The sequence below is a fragment of the Epargyreus clarus genome, unplaced genomic scaffold (genome assembly GCF_041222505.1).
Source record: "Epargyreus clarus isolate Ecla_fem2 unplaced genomic scaffold, WU_Ecla_fem_2.2 ptg000031l, whole genome shotgun sequence".
In the NCBI taxonomy this organism is placed as follows: domain Eukaryota; kingdom Metazoa; phylum Arthropoda; class Insecta; order Lepidoptera; family Hesperiidae; genus Epargyreus; species Epargyreus clarus.
This window is the reverse complement of record NW_027332236.1, coordinates 8731623-8755417: the sequence shown is the minus strand read 5'-3', so window position 1 is coordinate 8755417 and position 23795 is coordinate 8731623. Positions and strand designations below refer to the sequence as shown.

Genomic DNA, 23795 nt, shown 5'->3' with positions numbered 1-23795 from the left:
AAAATATCATCACGATTCTTTCTTGAGTTTTCAAACTTTATGCGAGTACTTGTAATTTGTAATATAATGTAGCATTATTTATTGCACTTATTGGCACTGATGTTAAAAGTATTTTATTTAATATCATTATTAATTAATTTTTAAAATTAAACGAATAAGCCATGAATAAGCGATCAACAGAAAAGTAACGTGCGAGCAGGATGAAAATAGTTTTTATGACGTTTCCGTACATTTTCCCGCGCTACGTTCAACAAGTGCGCGCCAGCTCTACTTCATTCCGCGCGCGAACGTTTTTGAATCGCACGCGCAGACGATTCGACGAAAAATCGAAACATATTTTTCGGTAATCAGAACCTCGCAGACCTCTGTTAAGTGTGATGATAATTAAATAACGTCTAGTGCTTCGAAATAAGTGTTTAGTGTTGTGTTATTTGTATTCAATACGTTTTGAGGTTGAAATTTAGTGAGAAGTAAGTAGCGAATTTTAATTTGCATGTTTAGTGTATTTTTACAACGCTGACGTGATATATGAGGCGAATATCACTAAAACGTGGTAAAGACGAGATTTTTCTGATAGATAAGTAGTTCGTTGCCTTTTATAGAGATGTATGGTCGCCGTTATGTCCGTGTAAGACGTGTAAGTATAAGGCCTGGCCTAGGATGATAAATGGGATTATAAGACTCGTTCGAAGCTAAGTTGAAAGTACCTACGGTATTGTGAACATTAATCTGTCTATTATTCTTTAGATAGCGAAACGACTTTCTAAATTAACTTATTTGCATAGTTATCTCGTATGTGCAAATGTTCAATTTATTTTGTAGGTATATTGTTACTCGTACCGATAGGTTTATAGCAAATCTCATTGTTTTAAAATTTGAATTGTTATGTATATTGTATATCAAAATTTTACAGCTGATAGTTAGTATTTATTCATGCTACATGAAGTACTAAGCTACTTACGATCAAGTGTGTTCAAGATTAAATATTGGTCCTACTTGGTTTGATTTCCCGCATATTAGTTACCGACTTACATTTTTAGTAATTTAAGTAGTACTACATAGTTTGAGTAGTTATTTAACTTTAATGAGACTCATTATTCAAGATAAGCCATTAGCCGGCTGTTGACTGAAGACAACGTCGGGAGTATGAAATGATGCTGACAGCAACCACTCACTGAAAAGACCGAGAATAGAGTATTTCCAAAGCGTTTACAGTTCAAAGACAAAAATAAGGCAGAAAACATGTGCTACGAATTAAAGTACAGAAAGAAAGTGAAACTAGAATTAAACCATGAAACTACGACGAATGAAATATTCAACGGTTGATAAAATCCCACTCGTGCAATTTTTTCACTCACAATAGCGTTTAAAGTACGCCCTTGTATGTAGACAGAAATATATTTAACAAGTTGTCATAAAAATTATATTATGTGTGATGAAATCATACACTTTGGAATAGAGATGAAGTCAGATTCAAGACCATTCTGTAACGTATAGCTAGTAATAATATGAGCACTGGGCGTTATAGTCATTAGACAGGCAGTAAAAAAACTAGTTAAAAGCAAGCTAAATCTGGACGTAACAAAAATGAAAATGAAAAAGTATTCTCGAAACAACATCCCAGAATGTTCATAAATGGCACGGTTGAGTTATAGTAGTCATTGGGTTTGGCCAAGATGATTATATGTTGTGCTAACTTTTGGTATTAATTAGGTCTTGTGCCGTGTTACAATAAGAATCCTTAAAAAAAATCTTTAAAAAAACTTGTGAAGCTAAAGTAATGCTAATGATAAAATAATAATAAAATGCAAGGTCAAATTATTTATGAGTACACAATAAATTGGAATTGAATAGAAACATATTAGAAGACAAGTGAGAATCTGAATAGAACAACGATATATAAAAACTATATACGAGTATAATTGCTATAGAATAAATGCCTAGATTTCATAACAGATCATGATTTTTCATAATGCGACAAAAAATAAATAAGCCAACAGCAAAGTGGCAATTACCAATATAGTGACCCAACTGCAATCATTAAAACAGTCAATTAGTTTTGTCATTGCAAATAATGGATTCGCCCGACTCGCTTTCCAAATATGGTCCAAAATTAAATCAGGATTTAGCTCCTAAAAGGACATTAAAACGACTCGTTTATTTTCTTATGAAACCAAAATATACCTTGGATAAACTTATTGTCGATGGTGGTAGCTATAAGCAATTTTCTAACATAACCTAACCTCTCCGTATTGAGCGCTTTGAACATAGAAATACGCGTGTCTTCAAGTGATGATCCTAGATCCTAGTAGGTACTTATGCTGAAATATGTATCAAATGAAAATACCAATGTTATTTAACTAATGTATTGATATGACGCAATAAAGCGGTTAAGTTTATGACCGAATACTTATATTTTATAAGCAATAGTTCCATTTACGACACTGTAAAAACAAGTGCAATGCTGATTGAATAATAATAGACTATCAAACTTAATGTTATAGAATATGCGAGTAGCTTGAGAGAATGTCTCTACTAGCGCTCTTGTTAATAAGGTGATCAATTTTGCCTATCAAAGGTCGAAAAAAAACAATGTCTTGTATGAAGAAATTGTCAAAATTCCGACTTTGGTACACGCATTGAATAGATTTATTATTAATAATGGGTGTAGTATGTAATATATATGTAATATGGGTGTAACGTAAACAGAGTTTTTGTAATGTTAAGAAGCTGAACTTATTTTTTAACTCGTAACTTTTGTGTATTTTTACCGACAAGCTATTTTTCAGAGTTAACGATTACGATATTATTATGAAGGATTTATTAATAACTAGAGATGTGGAAACAATCCAATAACGTTTTAAATGTGACTATAAATCTATGACAAATGGAATTTTAACACTTCCAGTGTTCCAATAAATCTGTCTACGTGCCAACATTTATTCAGGCTTGTTTAACTTCAAGTCTTGATAGTGTCATGTCATAAGTCATAACAATTAGAATGAATCAGTCTCTGACAAATAATTCCAGGACTTTTTGAAATCTCGCCTTGGTCTTTAAACCGATATTGCTCAGAGCTATTTCGGTAAGTATCGAATGTTTGAAATGTTGAAAACCACAAGGATTTATGCGTCAGCGCATCGCATCAGTGCGAATTTCTTAACAATGTTGCAGTTTGCTTTGGATTTTAGAGATCTTCCTCAGAATACAAAATGAACTAACAAAATAAAGCGACTGGATAAATTTTGTAGTTATAATCTAAAAGATGAATGTTTTGCTCTCTGTTTTTGCATTAATAGAGTATAAGATTTTTTGCAATAGTAACGGTTAATAAGGTTTCACGATAATGTAGTAATAAACAATAGATTTATACTTAGATGTAATACAAATAGGATATGAGATCGTTTCTATAGGACGAAAAGCATATGTCACATATCTATTCTTAAGATATAACATTTTTATAAAGTAAAAAATTACGAAATATGCAATTGTATTCCCATATTCTTCAAAGGAATCCAAGTACACATTTTTGAAAAATGATACAGCACATTAGCAGGCGTAGATTTACAGAACCATAACCAACTCGCGATCCGCTAATTTTTTGTTTCCTTTTGTTGCACGAAAGGTTTGCGGCTAAGCATTCTTGTTTTGTTACATCACAATGAATGTGTGATAAAATAAACAAAAGGAAGGAACATGAGAATTATGCGCTGTCACAATTTGTGAATGAAGTACATCGTTTAATACCTAGCGAAAAACAGACTCAATTTAAGGAAAATTAAAGTGGAATAATTATATGAATAATAAAAAAAACATTTTTAAATGAGTAACGATCATACATGAAATACTTATCTGTAATGTATGAGAAAACAATAATGTGACTAATGGTAGCCCTAAATAAACATAACATGAAATAAGTAATGGCGTTTCTTACTTTTAAATAGACACAAAACCCCAGATTGTGCCTTTTTAAAAACATTAGAGGCGGCAAGCGCAAGGAACTTTACAATGGCTGTTAAGATCAACGTAACATTAAATACATCGTTATTCATGATAAATCGCATGAATGAGATATGAATAAAAACATATAGATATATGATGTCACACTGCAGTTCTTTAATATATTCAATTTCAATATAATCGTATGTTCATGTCTAGAATAATGATTATTATTCCTAAGAATCATGTTATGGTACGATAAAACTAGTTATAAAGTTATTTTTACCTTAACAGTGACAGTAATATACTTACAAGAAACCATTTAAAGTTAAAAATGTATTAATTTATTATTGTAATGCCGAATAAAACATGCCGAAGGTAATAAGCACAATGGGAAGGACAGTCTGCTTAATAAGGAGCCTGATAAGTAGTCTGGCATTATAAGAACGGGTTTAATCAGAAATGCAAGGAAAACGTTGCTTGTCACCTTCTATGCGTCCGTGCCAAATGCAATTGGCATAGATGCAGCGGTTCCGTCAATAAAGGAAACCCGAGCTACTTTGAACGAGGTGTGATTACGACCTACGCGACTAACATTATAAATCGATTATTTCTTGAAACTAATCTGCCTAAGGTTAATGCGGCAGACAAAAGAAGTTGAAAAAATATGTCACGTTTGTACGGTTACTTTTGGAAGAACAATATGTATTTGACACCTTTTTGTGTACAGATGCGTGGGAAGCTTCTTATTTCGACTTCTTTGAACAATTTTGCATTACGCACGTGACTGCAAAGTCCGATCAAGAGTCCAAAACCGGTTCGTCCTTTCCAACCAGAAAAACAATTCGGAATCGCGTGTAAACAGTGTGGAAACGATGACATCAGCTCTCGGGTGCGCTAATATTAAAACTTGGCGCCTATCCACGGCCGGCTCCATCGACGTGGATCATAGGGAGCCGGGGAAACGGGCAAATACTCAAAAAACAGAGTTCAGAAGATTTTCGTTCATTGACACCACTTCGTCGGTTTAAAGATTAAGACACGAATTACTTATTTCTTACTTATTACTTACATTGAAATACTCAATAATTTCAGGATTGTAAATGTGAAAGGAGGATACATAAATTAGACTACGATTTTCATATGCAGATCAAAAGACAACAATCAGAATAAGCTTCACCTATTTAAAGACCGCTTTGATAATAATTTACTTAGATAATGGTTCTCGAAATCGCACAAAGCGATGGTCTTGTTTCTCTCATCTTGCCAAAATAACATTCAGTATGAGCGAAGTTCCACACACTTGGCGTACAATGATAATGCTTCACTTTCATTTGATTCCACTTGTTGCATTGCCAATAGCATTGTAGTTTTTGATAAAATTACTTTTATTATTATTAAAAATAGGCTTATCTAAAACAACAAGTGTACATTTAAATTTTCCTCAATGCTTCACAATACAGTCTAGCTGTCTAAGGTCATTTTAGGCTACCACACTTGTATACGTGGAATAAATAATGTGTCACTTATTTTGCCTACAGAAGGCCTAAAATACCAAGTTATTCATGTCAGGGTCTCAGGGCATTACGGCTAAACAAAACAAGGGGATAATATTAAATCACATTCAACTAACCGTGACTTCGGAGAAATAAAAACAAACAGCGTTAATCATTCTTATTGTGCATCATCAAACAGATGGTTGTGTCATCCTGATGTGGTCAATATTGGTCATTCATCTTAAGGTCTTGCACACTCAACATTATCAAGTTACTTGTAAATGTTCAAGTATGAATGTAGTCTATGTGGTACAAAAACCTTTATTGCTAGTGTTAGATTTTTTTTTAATTGTACTTTTTTGAGGCTTTTGGACAAAAATAGAATTAATTTACAATGTGCATGTAAACCGACATATAAAATTGACACTACGAGTATATAAAATTGGTATTAGATACATTTCGAAAGTTTTGTAGAACAACTCAGTAACTTGCTTAGTGCAATTTAATATATGTAATTGAACGAATGTTATATTTTAATTATATAAGCAAGCTACTTAAGTTAGTTACTTTAAATATAACAGTAGTTAAAATATACTTAAGTACTTAAATATAACCATACAATTTGCAAAAATGACTCACGAAACATCAGTGTTAATTGTTTCTTCAGTGTCATTGAACCTCAGAAGATGATATTAATACGTGCCACTGTAACCGACTCGTATGCTTTGTATATCCGATTGAATGTAATTGTCATTTGAAACACGTATCGATATTTGGCCATATAACAGTCGTGACTGAGCTATTAAATTGGCATGATCATTAATCATTTGTTGCAAACCTTACCATGGAAGGTAATATACCTACTATGGCATGAGGAAAGAAACAGTTACCAAAGAAGGTATACTATATAGAATATTAAAAAAATAATATGTGTCATAATCTCTATGTTTTGTCTTTGTAAATTTGCATCTTCTTACAAACTTCTAATGACTTTTTAGGGATATTAGTACATATATCATACTTGTTGATTATTATTACTTGTTATTATGTTTAATTTAACGTTTAATCATTGACTGTATTGTTATTACTGCTTCACGCGTACCACTTTTAGATATATATCTGTTATAATACTTTGTAACGTTTAAATCAAACGACCGAATTGTTTCTATGTAACTAATTTCTTACAAGAATTCGTGAGATCTAAGAATCTGAGAATTCAACAAAGATTCGTGAGAATTTCTCACGAATCTCCGCAGGTATACTCAAACCTAACATACTTGACAGTACGGTATTTGAACCTAGAGTTTATTCAGAAATCATGACTGGCTTTTCTCTACTTAATTTGATAATTACACTATTATACATATCCCTCTTTTTCTTTTATTAAAAAAAAAACTTTTTATTTGACAATTTTTCATATATTTTTTTTTAAATATGTAGGTTAGGTCAGGTTAGGTAGGAATATCTATATCGTAATTTTTACTTTAATTTGCATTAAAAAACTTTGTTCAGATTTTTAACTTTATTACAACCTGTCGATTTCATATTTATCATCATCAGTAAAAGTAAACTAAGTTATAAATATGAGGCTGATATAATAATGCCAAATTAATTTTAGCTTTCGCAGTACCGCCACTATACATTTATTTCTAACGATACCTGTTGGCCGCGCTGCCAACTGGGCTTCCTCGTCGCCGCTGACTCAGGAAGTTACATCACTGGCCTTTCAGACTAGATGAGTAGACCTTTTCTAATAATTAGTAAAATCTCAATCATAGTCTCAAATGCATTGAAGAATAATTCTATTTCTGTCGTTATTGAAAAGGTGTTCATTATACCTTCCCTACTCACTAATTATGTTCGACATGAGCTTTTTTTGTTTAGTTTGATTGTAATTTTAATTTTAAAGAGGAAGAGTAATTTTCTAATTGTCATTATTTCAATTAGCTTTCTCAATTACTTCACCTAAATCAATTTCTGAATCTTAGTTATTTCACAAACCGTTCATGTTAGTTTCTTTTCCACCTGTTGCGATATAAATGGTTTTGTTTCTGGAATAGAATTTATACCCACGTACCGATTTAAAACACTCTTGTATTTTTGTACGGCTAAAACAGACGACCCCAACCCAAAAACACGTCTGACCTGTTTCGTATGCACTAAATTTATTTTTTCGTTCGCCGAGCAGAGACAGATAACCTTGGCTTTTATTTTGTTACTCGTGTTAACGTATCTGTTGTAGGTACTGTAGATGGTGGTTTAATTGCTAAACTCATTGCCATTTTAATTTTTATCATGCTCTTTGAAATACAATTTGCGAAGAAGAGATAAAAAGCATTTACTTACACATACTCAAGTTGATTTTTCGTTCCTATTTTTTTTATCAATATTATAATTTAAGACTATTAAGATAATAAGAGATTATTAAAATATAACTTGGATGTAGGAACTTTCAAATCGTCAGTATTGCATGAGTTGCTAATAATGATATATCTACAAAACCGTTCATATTATTTTCATTTCCACCTGTTGCGATCTTAACGATTTTACTTTAATTGGAATATTTAAATTTTATTTGTAAACCTGGCCTTTTCAAACGTTGCTTTTAGGGTACTAAGACTACTAAGTATAGTAAATTTTCTACAATATTGGCAATCTAAACATCATTAAACACAGAAATATGTTTAAACCAGGTAATAATCAGCACTACTGAATGTTAATCCGAAGACAAGGCCAACACTTGTCATACGTAACGAACCTTCAATTGAAAAACATGTCTATATATTTATTCATGTATCCATTCATACTCGAGAACTAAACCTCCTTGAAATTGTGTATGTGTGAATGAAATAAATGATTTGTATTGTAGGCGAGAGGTTCCGATGTTGAATTTGATCTGAACTAACAATAAGTATAATAGTTTCCTTTAAAAGTAAAATAATTGATTAACTATGAGTAATAAAACAATTGATTAACGATGACAGAAGACCGAAATCAAACAGAGAATTTGTAAGTCAACTCTTGGACTTCTTGATTGGCAAACTATTTATAATTTTAAGAGAAACCCAAAGAGTTTCAAGGAATGATAATTTCGTATTTCTTTTTAACATTCTCTAGAAAAACATAAAAGTTCCGTTTAAACATTTCCTTATTATTAGATGTGAATCATTAAAGACATCACTGTTAGAATTCTTGGATCTATTCGATTTCTTAAGAGGAATTGGGATCGAAATAGATCGATTTTTAAGATCGGTGTCCAAGTATGACGGTTACATTGCCACGGCTTGGTATTTGTGCCAGAATATTATTGTTGATTTGTGAAGTTAAAGTATCATTATCTGTCTAACTTAGTGTAGATAACAAGATAACTAAGTACGACTATTTTTCTAAGTGAACTTTTTACGTGTTGATAAATGTCCGTTTGCAAATAATTTATATCAGGTGGTTTATTCGGGGAAATATAGGCCATTTTGCAAAATTCACGATTTTTTTTAATAATATAGAAGTAGCAGACGAGCATGCAGTCCACCTGATGGTAAATGGCTACTGCCGCCCGTGGACATCTGTAATCAACCCCAGATAGGATTAGATATATCTACCTGAGGTCGGTCACAGATGCGCCGCTACCCCTGAGGACTAAGCTGGAACGCCTCGAAAAAGTATATCTCCGTTACCACACCCTTCAAACCGGAACACAGCAGCGCCTAACACTGCTGTTATTAGGCAGAAATAGGTGTGGCGGTGGTGCCGCTGGAGTCATACCACAAAGGGTTCTACCACCTTCACAGGATTTCTGGAAATCCGTCCTTTTTAATCGAAACCATTACAAATTCTGTACAACCGTACCATTCAATGAAAACATACTTTAATAGCATAACTCGTAAAATAAAAATATAGGTTCATTGCTTGAATCCGGCAAAATCTATTCTTGACGGTATTCAACCTTCAGCTGAACCAATCTAGAGCGTATTGTGTATTACACATTCCGAATGAAAAACATCTAATATTTTCGCGGAAAAGCGGCAATTTATCTCACTAGAAAGATTCTTGAGTGCGATTTACAAATTTAAAAGTAGTCTTAATGTAAACTCCAGACGAATCAGCTTACGAAATTTTGTCGGTAATCCATCACATCATCACACCATACGATTCTTAATTCAGCGACTCAACCTTATCATATCAAATTATATGATATCAGAGGTAAGAACAGTTCTGTTAAAGTGAATTTTAGTAATTAGGACCATATTTGATTATGATACAGCATTTAATGAGTGTAAACTCATGGTCTGACCCTAGTATTACAAGTCATGGATATACGTGACTCTGATTGCGGTATTAATAATTACCAAGTTTGTTGCTTTACCGGTTATATTGCCTAATAATTCAAAATTTCGCCAACGTCTATTGAATCCAAATCCTACGCTTTTAATACATACGTCAACAGAAATCTAGCTCATATTTTGCTACCTTTGATTATCAAGTGGGAAGAAGAAATAATGTTCCAATTAGAATTAGAAAGTTTCAGGTAATAATATGTAAATCAAGCGAACAGTAAGGTACCAGGCGTTCATAAGCTATTGGAGTGGCGCCGAGTTACAAAACCAAAGTAGGCCGGAGCCTAGCGGTGGGCGGGCGGCATTCTGCAACTCATCCGCCCACGGCCACTGGACAAACTACTAATAATACTACTACGTTCGAGTCGTAAGTAACTACATACTTACTTCACCTTTGAATTACAATCCATTCCTTAGGTGATACTAACGTACTTAGCTTCCGTTCCACCCACAATTAAGTGGTATCTTATATCTGAATGTAAATTAGACATAATTAATTTTTAACCAAGTTTCTGTTTCTGGTAACACCTACATGTATATTGATTGACTAATTTGTGCGCACAATGTCAGTACAAAACCGCTAAGAAGTTTTTCATTATAAAATTACTAAGCAATAAAAAATACAAAAAGGAAAACCAGTTTGTGTCGATTATTGTTTTCCTAATAAAAGGCTATATTCCGAGAAGGATATTCCGAAAAGAATAATTGTAATTTTGTAAACAATTTGTATGTGAATAAAAGTCAACTTTATCTGATAGCATGATGCAACGTGGAAGGATAAAAATAAGCCACAATTATTAATTAGTGCATGACAAGATGCAATTATATTATCTACGCTACAAGATAAAGTTGTCACAGGACACATATTTTCCTCGCATCTTCAAGTGTAAACAACTAAATCGCTGTTATTACTTATATAATCCGTACAATTACTAAACCTACACAAAAACCCGCTACTTGATACTGCACGGCCTTGTCAACACTTGTCTGATGTCTCTGACATAATGATAGCACACCTACGGTATACACCCATCCGCAATATAACACACTATATCAAAATCTCTTTAGGCAATATTAACCAATAATCTGTTCGTCTGAAGAGTCATTCTTGCTTGAATGTTACGATAGTAGGATACTGTTCTGTGGGAATGGTTTATCAAGAGTCATTTATTAGATGTGCTATATCAGATCTTGTGCATCTGGACAAGTATACTCCAGTTCCACACATAGGCGTCAACAACAATCTGGTACTTGAGCATAATTATAGCCTTTAATTTTAAATGTGTCCATTTGCACAGTAATACATATTAAGAACTGCTTTCGGATATGTGACGGAGACCAAAGATATAATTCTGCTGTTAAATGATGTAAAAACTAATCCGTTGACCTGGATAAAATTAAGGGAAGAATATCCTGTCCTATATATGGCGGACGTCGTAAACTTTTTGCTTATTTTAATTCTTTCCAATTATATAATTGTTGACCTTGTTTGGTATTTTGCCCTATTTACCCATATTGAGACCTAATATAACACTGTTCCAGGAGATTTATGACATGATTTTCCTGGGAAGTTCTTTTTCTATCGCAAAATACGCACAATCAAGCTCGGATGCTTAATAGCGAAAATTGCTTTTCTAGTGTACTTATGATGTGTATAACATTTTAAATCTTATGTTCTTTGCTACATCATGCAGTCATGCATGCACTGCCGCTCATGGACACCTGTAAACAAATCCACATAAATCAGGGGATCCTCCTGAAATCAGATACATAGGCCTTTACGTTCCTGAGGACTTACATAATCGCCTCATTATGTAAGTTACAATTTATAAACTGCACGCATATTTACAACTTCTACAACATACAAGTTTATCAGCTTGATGATGCGCCGTCAACTCGAATTTGCCTCCATCGTGTGGGTCCGAGATCATACAAGGTTGATTGAAATTAATCGACCGATTAGTGCCCATCACTGACTGCTGCCGATTACATCATTTTGGTCATTAGCATTAGACACACGTATGACCTTTGCCATCTGCTTCCTCTTATTACAAGCTTTTTTACTCCTTATACTGGTTTGCAATCTCCTTATGTAAATACAAAATCACGTATTAGAAAGTTACACATACTCCTTTCTAATTATATAATATTGTTTTAAGTAATGAGATAAGATAGATTAATATTAGAATGGCAAAGGAAGTCCGCAGAGAAATTAAAGTGCACTAGCTTATTTATTCCTTTGATTTATTTTCTCCGAAGTTGATCCGAGCAGGTGTAGTCATACAATTTGCTATGGCGACGCGATTCATTTCTATATTCAGAGCGGACTAGCAGTTTTACGCGGACTGACTATACCAGAATTTTCTACAAACTTTTTCTTATAAATTAGTAGGTATTTAACCTATTATTCGATATTTCTAATACAAACCATGTTAAGATTCTTATAAATAAATACCAACAAGAAAATAACACGAGTTCAAGATGAAAACAGAAATCTTGTAGCTTGTAGGTACATGTAGCTCATGTTTTGCCTTATTCTGAAGGAAATAACTTATCAACGTTACATGACATTCGCAAGATAAGACATTAACGTTTTCTGCGTAAACTTGACCCGGTTCTACCTACTTAGCAACCTGTCGATTGACCTCATGATGTCATGGGACTCGAGATTTAAATTGAATCGTGCCTGATGTAGTGCATGTATTAAATTATGAGTAAGTAATTTGCTCATTGTTACGTATGCCACGTGATGAGACGACAAAGTATTGGCTTCCGGTTTGGATTCGATTATGCGCATTTCATCAGAGGAAGATGCACTTAGTCACTTATTTACATAGAATTTGTTGCAAATGTACAAGTAAAATTGTAAGAAATGTATCTGCAAAAACTTGTTTAAGATATATAGAATGTTGTACACATAACAATTATTTATTTCATTACTTTAATTACAAATTAAAGAGAATAAGGGACACACATAAAATAAACTAAAGAAGTAGAATTAAGACTGATAAATTAAACTAAAGAGGTAAGATTTAAAATAATGCCATTCTTTGCATCGACCGCACGTAAGTAATTTCATTTTATTACCGTGAATATGTTTGAATTGATGAATAAATTAAGTGTGAATAAATAAAAGTAAATGACTATGATTATAATAATTACCTAAGAAGTATTTTGAATTGGCGTAAATTTATCTGGATAATTAGTAACTGAACTAATATGTATTATTGCGTTACAATTAATTTACTTAATTAAATGAAATCTGTGAATAAATCTGTGAAAAAGAAAAAAAGATGTTTACTGGACCTTTAATTTTAATATCTTTCTATAATGTCTTCTTTGAGATGTCTGTAATATTTTGATTGAATTCAGCCGTATTCATCGTCGTATGGTCACAGTATAAGCCTCTATAGGCAGGCACTTATACTGTGGTATGGTCATACATTTTACCACAGTAGAAATATGGACCTTATACTGTGATTTTACTATCGTGTGAGAATCATGAACCAACAAGTCTTAAATCTATGAGTAGTGAATACTTTACTTCAGTATAAAATTCACTTGCGAAATGGAGGACAATGGGAAGTTGGCATTCTTGGATGTCGCATTAGAGGCCCGCCCTGATGGTACATTTAGTCACGCAGTTTACCGGAAACCTACTCACACGGATAGATACTTACACGGCACTTCACACCACCACCCCAGACACTTAGCTTCGGTTGCAAAGTCCCTCACGAACCGGGCCTATGAATTATGTGACAATGACCATTTGGCGCAGGAGTTGGAACACCTGGAGAAGGTCCTGCGTCTCAATGGCCACGCAACTATAGCCAAACGAACTGAACGGAAGCATAACACCACCAGCGTAGTAGAAAGGCATTCCGCATATTTCCCGTATGTGAAAGGTGTCACGGATAAGATAGGGAGGATTTTAGATCGAAAATATAACATAAAAAGTATATTTACGCCTTTTAAAAAGCTCGCGGCCTATCTTCGTTCCCCCAAGGATACTATTCCATACCAGTGCCCAGGGGTCTATAAGGTTGACTGTAGTTGTGGTAGCTCGTATATTGGGCAGACAAAACGAGCCATATCACAACGCATTAAGGAACATATCAGCGCAGTCAAAAATAATGACCCTAAGAAATCTGCGGTAGCCGAACACATCCTCAGTTCAGGTTGTAACCACTGGATTGAATTACACAAACCTCAGGTGATCTCCACTGAGCGTCATTACTTTCCTCGTTTAGTAAGAGAAGCAATAGAGATCAAGAAACATCCTAGGAACTTCAATAGAGAAGATGGTTTTAAATTAGCCCAAACGTGGAATCCAGTGGTTAGTTTATGCAAGTCACAAATAGTGCAAAGTACGGTGCGTAAGGATATTGTCAGTGTTGTGTGTCGTGATATGAAACCTAGAAAAGAAAAACGAACTAGACGTAGGGTAGATAGATTAATCTACCACTAGTACTTGTCAACGGTTTCTCCCCTCCACTTCAGTTTCGCCGTGACCACGATCCATGCAACTGGGTCGAAATATCGGCAATAAAAAACGCATATCGTGAGTACCCGTTACATAATAAAATGTCTCAATTCCGCGATAATTTTAGTCTAAAATCATATAGTGAATACTTTGTTAATGTTTTAAAACCGGTTGGGGCTGCATCGATTCTTTATGTCACTACTTAAGTAGTGAGTGAATAATGTTTATTAACGTGTACTTAAGTTCTATAATTATGTAGATGTAAGAGTATTGACACAATTCCTTAGTCATCTCAGAATCTGTAACGAATTGATGTTTTCTCCGATATGTTGTATATCGCGATCCGCAGATGTACCTTGACCGCTATTCGCCTTACAAGCATGACATCATCGACGTAGTTTGCTTGCCTTTTCATTTATTTTTGCACTCTTCTCCTCTCTTTCTCTCCAGCACAGTTGAAACAACCATCTCGCTTTCGCAGGCAGTAATTAAATGCAGGATTCAAAGGAACAAAGGTCCTTGGTTAAGCCACACAGGGCGCGATCATTATTATCGTGGGATGTATAAGAACCAAGGAATTTTTATGTCCTCTAGGATCATAAGGAATCCGTTTATTTACATCGTCTGCGAAGTTATATGAGGATTCATTCCAATGATATGAATAGCTTTATTTGTCGAGACAAATAGATCTGCAAGGCAATGTCCATAAATAAAACGATGACACATAATCAATATGAAGAAAAAGCGAGGAGGGCGCCGATCCAATTAACGCGATCGCAATTAACACAAATTGTTCTTTCATCTGCTAATTCGTTACTCATCAACATTGTATCAAGCGTAATGCCTCTCAAGTCCTCTTGAATACGGCCTATTATATTAACTCTTGGCTTAGTTTAAGCCAGCTAAAAGCTAAAATCTCATTATTCTCGGTATTAATGTCAAGGAAAAACTTGGAATAGTTAGCACTTTGTGATAATAATTTTAGTTTATTAAAAGAACCTATAATCCAGGAAATTCTTATCAAAGATTTCATGCTTTAGCCGCCTACTTAATTAAAACAAGAGAAATAACAGGAAAATTGTGTTATTATTTGAGGTCTTTTATTAATAAAGTACTTAAATCTGAAGCAATTGATAGCGTAGTAGGGTCTAGACCCCGGGTTTTACGCCCTTCCCGTGATGGATTTAGTAAGAATACCTACTTCATAAGTCTCTCCTTAAGTCTTAGAAATTGATTATCACTTGCTAAAACGGTGAAGGAAAACATCGTGAGGAAACCTGCAGACCTGAAAGATTTATAAAAAAAAAAAAAAATCTTAAAGGTATGTGAAGTCTGCCAATACGCACTTGGCCAGCGCGGTGGACTATGGCCTAATCCTTTTCATTCTGAGAGGAGACCCGTGCCCAGCAGTGGGACAGTAATGGGTTGATGATGAAGTCTCTCCTACATCGCATCTTTCAAATGAGAAGACAGCAGGGTTATACTGCTATAAGGCAGAGATATGTGGATACATACTAATTTCGAACAAGCAAGGGGTTTAAGCATAAATCCTTAATATCAATAGTTTCACTTTTATTATTTAATATTTAATAAGAACTAGTATATTAATCATTTAGCTACTTATTGCCACTAATATAAGTAGCCACGTCATAAACTAAGGGCATCATAAAAAAACATTTTTACGTGGTATTGAAAACTCGATCTCACTCCTACTACATCCGCGGTGAGTGTGGGTGAGCTGTTGACTGAATGGGTGATGCAACGGCGCCTACGCCGCTTACGACACCCGGTCCGAGCCTTTATTGGAAAGGCATTTTTAACCAGTGACATATAGCTTAAGGTATCCCGGGCTAATGTAAGGATAAATGAAGCGTTCTTGTGCTGTCATGTGTACTTGTAAATCTTATAACGTAATCTCTCATTTTACCAAATGCGGTATCTTCCAGACATCTTGAAGACTGCGGTAACAGATTTTCATGAAATTTATGGAGTAGTCATTTTTGCATAATAATGTACAAAATGTGAGTGATAGCCTAGTGGTTAAGAAACGCGGCATCTTGATCGAGAGGTCCGAGGTTCAAAATGTTCAAATCCCAGGCACGCACCTCTGATTTTTCAGTTATGTGCGTATTAGAAGTTAATTATCACTTGCTTAAACGGTGAAGGAAAACATCGAGAGGAAACCTGCATACCTGAGAGAAAAAAAAGTTTTCAAAAGTATGTGAAGTCTACCAATTCGCACTTGGCCAGCGCGGTGGACAAAGGCCTAACCCTTCTTATTCTGAGAGGAGACCAGTGCCCAGCAGTGGGACAATAATGGGTTGATGATGATGATGATGATGATGATGATGATGATGAATGTACAAAAAGATTGGTTTTCGTCTTTAGGATTTAAAATAGGCATTTTTTCAATAAAAGTAAGTCACAAATGTTATTTATGTCAAATTGTATAAAAATTCGCAAACACAGTGGCGAAGTCGCGAACTTATTACTATCGCCATCTATCGTCAAAGTTCATAACAATTACCTACCATAATGACATCTTTACCTTAGCTACTGCAATTGAAAGCCAAACCTTGCAACTTATTTCTCAGAAATAATAACATCATAATCTATGATAGACTTCGGTTGGAGTTTTCGACTTTTGTAATACAGAAGCAGTCACAACTTAACACTTGATAAACCATTTGCGACTTCCATTGTAATATAAACCTTAATCCCGTGAAAGTCGGTCTAATAAAGTCCCTCGATCTATTTTAAAGACAATTAAGCTTCTAACCGTCGAATTAGTTCAATCCAGATAACCCGACCGTGTCTATTACGCAAAGACTTTGATGTGGCATTCTGTCTATTTTAGATCACTTTTCATCTCACAAAAAGTAACTATAATTAGTTCATGTTACTATGGAATAGGGAATTTGTTTGGTGTTAACGAAATCGTTTGCTCATTTGTTTGGTTAAAATTCATGTATGAGATAAATATGTATGTGTGCAGGGCCGGATTTAAGGATTAAATATATATCTTTTCCTTTGATATTTTTTTTCGCTGTTTTACCTTTATCTACAGTACTTTGTACAAACATGAATACTAGAAGAATCTACCTTCGTTTCACAATAAAATATTTATTGAAAAACTCAACTGAAAAATTGTTCATTTTATTCGAAAAATAATTTGGGGCCTGAGGGCCTCCACTCCTTTGTTGCCCCAAGGCCTCTATAATTCTAAATCCGGCCCTGTATGTGTGTATGAGTGTATGATTTCATCGACCGCGGGTGTCTGGTTTAACTGTTAAACTGAAATTGCACTGTGTAAAATATAAATTTGTAATACCTGTTAAACACTGCGATGTGTGCATTTGCATAATAAATGTTCGATCCTCGAGACGGATGTTGAGTGCAAAATGAGTCATTATTATTTAAACTAGATACTTATTAATTCTTCAAAATTACAAACAAAAGAAATAATGCTTTTTTAATGATATTGAATGTCGCCGGATGATGATATTCCCGTTCAATCAATATCTAATTATTATAACCCAAGATCATTCTGGTATTTTAATCCAAGACCCTTCATTATTTTTCGAAGTTCTGAGCTCATTAGCAAATATTGTAATTATTTACTTAATTTAATGATATACGAAATATTATTGGGTCGAAAATCATTATTTATAAATTCTTCATAAGTAATATTTGGAAAGATGACTGAGCAATTTGCATTCAGTAAATGTGATTGATTAGCTTTTTTCATTTTGAAAGCAAATCTGTGATTATTGATCTTGTGATTCAGCAGTGACCAGTAATGGAGTGAATCAGGATTTATAGACAATGAAATTTAACGTAAATGAGAGAAAAAAAACAAAGATAATAGGATACATAATTAGTACTGTTTTAAAACCTATAATTACAATCGTAAACGACTCGTGAAACTGACTAATTGTTATAAATTATGATGGCACTGATTGTTATTAATTAAGACGTGATTGTCATCGTATTAATTAGAATCAATTGCTGAACAAATATAGCAACATCACGTAACTAGTATCAGACTTGCCCTTTTAAGATTCGCTCAGGGATATTTAGATAGGTACCTTCTTATATACCTACCTAGGAAGTTAAGTTATAACCAGAATAATTATTTTAACTGTTATTTGACATATATAATACATTATATTATGTATTTTCGTTAAGAAGTAAGTATTTTAAATAGTCATAAATTATATTAAACTTCTAAAGGTGGTAGAACCCTCTGTGGTGCGACTCCGACGGCACCACCGTAACACCTATTTCAGCCTAATAACAGCAGTGTTAAACGCTGCTGTGTTCTGGTTTGAAGGTTGTGTTAAAGAAAATATACTTTTTCGAGGGATTCCAGGTTAGACCTCAGGGGTAGCGTCGGATCTAATGTTATCGGGGGTTGATTACAGATGTTCATGGGCGGCAGTACCCATTCACCATTAGATGGGCTATATGCTCGCCTGCTAATCTTACCTATAGGTATTATAAAAAAAAAACTATATTTCACGGTCTACCTATACGTTCATAGATAATGGTTTATTTAAATTTAATTAAATATGGATACACCTTTATAATGTATCTGTACATCTATAAAGTATGTAACATCTAAAAAGTATGTTATTAGACTTTTCTATATAAGTTGTAAATAAAATTAGAGAAACAAAATCAAAAAGGGAGTCGAGTTAACCCGAAGGTTATGCCAGCCTATGAGGTGAAATTGAATAGGTCGGGGCCGTATTCAGAGAATGGTGCGTCACGCGACCAGTAATCGGACAAGGGTTTATCAGACCTCAGGGGATCTGCATCTGAATGTGTGCCAAATTAGACCAGCTTGGCGACTGGCTTCCCTCAAAGGAGCTGACTCCCCGATGTTACACTCGAACCATTTTATATATATGCGGAGAAACAGAAAAACTTCTAAAGCGTGATTCAGGCCTCGCGCTCTGATTGGTGGATTAAATAAAGAGGGTGCGTACCACAGACCTGTTTGTGGTGCCTACCTACATTGTTTGACAATTTGAAAAGTCAAACTCGTAACTTGTTTACTTTTAACACAGTGGCAAATTGCGCAGAACAACATTACAATTCTCAAAATATTATGTAAATTTAACCTTTTATTTTAAAAACGACAAAAGAAATAATAAAATAATGAAAAAAGAAAGAAAATTTTCTTGCTTTTGATTTAATTATATATTATCAATTATTTTTTATTCATAATCGCTGGAAAACATAAATCATATAAAATATGTTTAACAATTACGTATTTATCAAAAATATAAGATTGTCTGCAAACAGGTAAAAATATAAATACTTAGGTATGAAATATTAAAAAAGTATTGAAGTAAACAAAATAAGTGCGAAAAAATGTGCTTTGATGCGGCAAAATCTCATTATTACTTAAGTTAAAATAATCGGATTATTAGAGAATCATACAAAAAGGGAGTCGAGTTAACCCGAAGGTTATGGCCAGCCTATGAGGTGAAATTGAATAGGTCAGGGGCCGTATTCAGAGAATGGTGCATCACGCGACCAGTAATCGGACAAGGGTTTATCAGACCTCAGGGGATCTGCATCTGAATGTGTGCCAAATTAGACCAGCTTGGCGACTGGCTTCCCTCATAGGAGCTGACTCCCCGATGATATACCCGTACCATTTTATATATATGCAGAGAATCAAAAAAACTTCTAAACCGTGATTCAGGCCTCGCGCTCTGATTGGTCGATTTAATGAAGAGGGTGCCTACCACAGACCTGTTTGTTGTGTCTACCTTGTTTGACAATTTGAAAAGTCAAACTCGTAACTTGTTGTACAGAAGAAAATTTCGCACGTCAACATTATAATTCTAAAATATTGTTATAATTCTCCCACTGAGACATAAATATTATAATATTATTAAAATTTAACCTTTTATTTTAAAAAGGTCGAAAGAAATAATGAAAGTATAAAAAAGAAAGAAAATTTTCTTGCTTATGATATAATTATTTTTTATCAATTCTGTTTTTACTCATAATTGCTGGAAAAAAGAAAATAAAATAAAAATATGTTTTTATAAAAATATAATGAGGTAAAAAATATCAAAGAAAGTTAACAAAATAAGTGCAAAAAATGTGCTTCGTAGTGAAAAAAAATATTACATAAGTAAAAATATTTTTATTATTAGAAAATCGTACAAAAAGGGAGTCGAGTTAACCCGAAGGGCTATGCCGCTATATCTTTGAGGTAAAGAACAGGACGAGACCATGTTCATCAGTGGATACCTTCTACTGCCGCCAGAAATCGATTAAGTTATCATCAGATCTCGAGGATCTACATCTGAATGAGCGCCAAATTACACCAGCTTGGCAAACTGGCTTCCCTCAAAGCCGCTGACCCCCGTAATAACACGTGTAGCATTTTGTATATATGCGAAGGGTTGAAAAAACTTAAGTAGCGTGATTCAGGGCTCGCGATCTGATTGGTCAATTCCATGACAATGTTATAAAGATAACTTAAAATGTTTTTAAGAACTTTTTTATTAATGCGAAAATTACAAAAATTGAAAAGAAAACCCGTAATTAAAATACTATTTTAGTTTATTTAGTAGGCTTTTATCATAGTTTTATTTTCCCTGCAATTCGAACCCAGAACTTGAAGATTTTTATAAGTGATTATACTCGTAAGTAGTATCACAGTATAAGGATATATATATACTGTGGTAGTATGGTTGGCGTTACTCGAACATGAATAAATGTTTTAAAAGTACCCTCGTTATAAAAAGTTATTCAGTTATTTTTCTTGGTTCATAAAAATGATGTTGTTTTATGTTAATTTATTAAACGTACGTATGTAAATATATTAACGTTTACATCATAGATTAGTATGGTTACTTATTAAATTAATTGCGTTCTTATGTGACTTTAAAATCAGGTGTTTCATCCAAGTAAGTTGTATTACCCGACTGCGGAGGATAAAGTTTTCGAGTGTAGTTGTACGTTTCATTTTTTGACTGCTCAGCTCAAAAGGGCTGACAGATTTAAACACATGATGTGTCGTTAGATTCGTCTAAATTATGGGAGCGACATTGGCTATATGAAAAATTATGAGCTGTTGTCTTTTCAAAAATAATGGTAAGCATTTCATACATTTTTTTCATATACCATTTGCCATTTGAGTAAACAATACGTATCGGAAGACTTCTCGGCGTCCCCCAATTGTAAAGATCGAGATTTAGAAGGGTTGCAGCGATACATATTTATTGGTTTATGTATGTACTTTAACTAATTTGATTTTTCCTCAATATCACTAAGTTATAACGACATATGACATCACTTTGTTTCCTTCGTCCTTTTCCTCACCTTTGCGAAGTTTAAACTATTAACATACAAAGGTGTGTCTGTTTGTACGTGGTATCCATAAACATTACCGGAAACGAACGTTCGTGGGAACTTTAGGTCGAATTATTTAGTCAGTCGCTCACTTGACTGACTGATTGGATCATTACGTCATTTTCTTTTATTTTTTGAACTTGAACAGAAAATGTTTCCTCAAATTGCTTTTCTCAGTAATTCATGTTAACACTTTCGGTGCTGCAAACATACCCAACAGAGTTCATTATATGGCACATACCTGCTCCATACAAATAAAAACGACGTTTATAAACGTTCAACACTGCTCACATGTACTAAAACACACAATCTGGAACAACCGTCAGTACACGTCAACGTTATTAAACGTTCCTCACACGTGTTTTTTTTTTAAATTACTAATACAAAGTAACAATGGATTATGACGTCAACGCCTAACGGCGCGGGTGACCCTGGGTTACTCTCGACGTCTCCAGGCAACGGCGCGGGTGACCCTGGGTTACTCTCGACGTCTCCAGGCAACGGCGCGGGTGACCCTGGCTTACTCTCGACGTCTCCAGGCAACGGCGCGGGTGACCCTGGGTTACTCTCGACGTCTCCAGGCAACGGCGCGGGTGACCCTGGGTTACTCTCGACGTCTCCAGGCAAGGGCGCTGGTGACTCTGGGTTGCTCTCCACCTCCTCAGGCAACGGCGCGGGTGACCCTGGGCTATTGTCCATCTCTTCTGAGGGTGATACAGGAAATTCCGCAGAATTTAGTGAAACAGTATCCGCGTTTGCACTATTATCTCCAATGTTGTCTTGGTCCGGTGTATGCTTCCTTTTTTTACGTACTCGACTGTCAAAAATACTTTCAGAGCTGTCAGAAGACCCACCAGAATCAGTATAATCAGAATTAGAGTTATATCTGGTAGATCGCGAATGACAAGTATGAGCATTTTCATTACTCACAGAACTGTTATCGCCGTCACTGAATGATAAATTCTTGGGATCGTAGTCTTCATCGCTTCCGTATTCTCCATAATCACTAAACGGATCAGGAGTAGTTTCCCGTGATGTCGAAGCTTGTTCAAAAACTTTTATTATGGATCTAAAATAAATATCATATTAAATCATCTAAAAACATCATATTAAATCATCTAAAATAAACAAATGAATAAAAATTTTAATAAATGTAAGATTATTTGACGTAACATGTAAATCATCTAAATACCTACATTAGAAAACTAATATTTTGTACATTACTAAAGTTGTGTACTCGTATATAACCTATATTATTACACGGGTAGGTATTCTTCTTTTTCTATGTGAATAACAAGATACAAAACACAGAAAAAAAAAATAACTGTTCAAGTCAAAAGTATGTCACATATGAATACAATCAAAAGCTTGATCAATCAGTGTATAATCCACAAGTATCAACATGTTTACGTTGATTTTGGTATCGAAAATATTACTTATCAGCTTTATTCAAGTCGAAAGTTATATGTAACTAATATCTCAGATAGGGCGAATTGCACATAAATCAATTATATAACTAATATGCACAAAATATTCATAAAAAAACTTACTTTCCTCGTGAAATTGCACGTTTCAAAGCGTCAACGGCGATAGGGCCTCCCTTCAGTGACACACAAGGCGACTGAGTATGGCGAATGTTGCACGGGGAGACGTAACTAGAAGTTGTGCATGTGTGCGTAGGTAGCACAGTGCGTGATAGTCCTTCACAAATTGATCAACAGAATTTTGTAGTATGGCGGTAGTGGTCTAGGAAACTTTGGCGATACGGCGCAATGACGTAACTACCCTATAACCTTAAGAGCCGCTGGCGCTATTGGACGTAGCGTCAAAAAAATACTTTTTTTTTCTGACGTCGGTGCACGTTGTGCCATATCACATACATAGATTTTGACGTGATAAAACGTTGCACCACCGAAAGTGTTAAGGCTAATTATATCATTATAAAATCAGTGATAACCTAGTGGTTTGAAACTCGGCGTCTCCATCGGTAGGTTGCAGGTTCTAATCCAAGGCACTACTCTGATATTTCAAAGTTTTGTGCAGTTCAGATATTACTCATCACCTTCTATAGCCAAATAGAGCAATGGGTCAACACTATGTTATAACAATAGTACATTGAGTACCTTTATATAAACGCTTAGGTCTTAGTCAATTCTATTAATA

The 23795-nt window shown here is 34.4% G+C and overlaps 2 protein-coding genes across 2 annotated transcripts in view; both read left to right on the top strand.

Moving 5' to 3' along the window:
• Nucleotides 1-256: 256 nt before the first annotated feature.
• LOC140754857 (uncharacterized) overlaps nucleotides 257-23795 on the top strand; it is a 32707-nt gene continuing 9168 nt past the window's right edge. The window contains exon 1 of the mRNA XM_073090008.1: nucleotides 257-470. The gene's annotated coding sequence lies outside the window, so the exon portion shown is untranslated. The remainder of the gene's footprint in view (nucleotides 471-23795) is intronic.
• On the top strand, nucleotides 13338-14650 carry LOC140754897 (uncharacterized). The gene is made up of 2 exons (XM_073090060.1): nucleotides 13338-13663; nucleotides 14602-14650. Exons 1-2 carry the CDS (start codon nucleotides 13338-13340, stop codon nucleotides 14648-14650), a joined length of 375 nt encoding a protein of 124 aa, XP_072946161.1.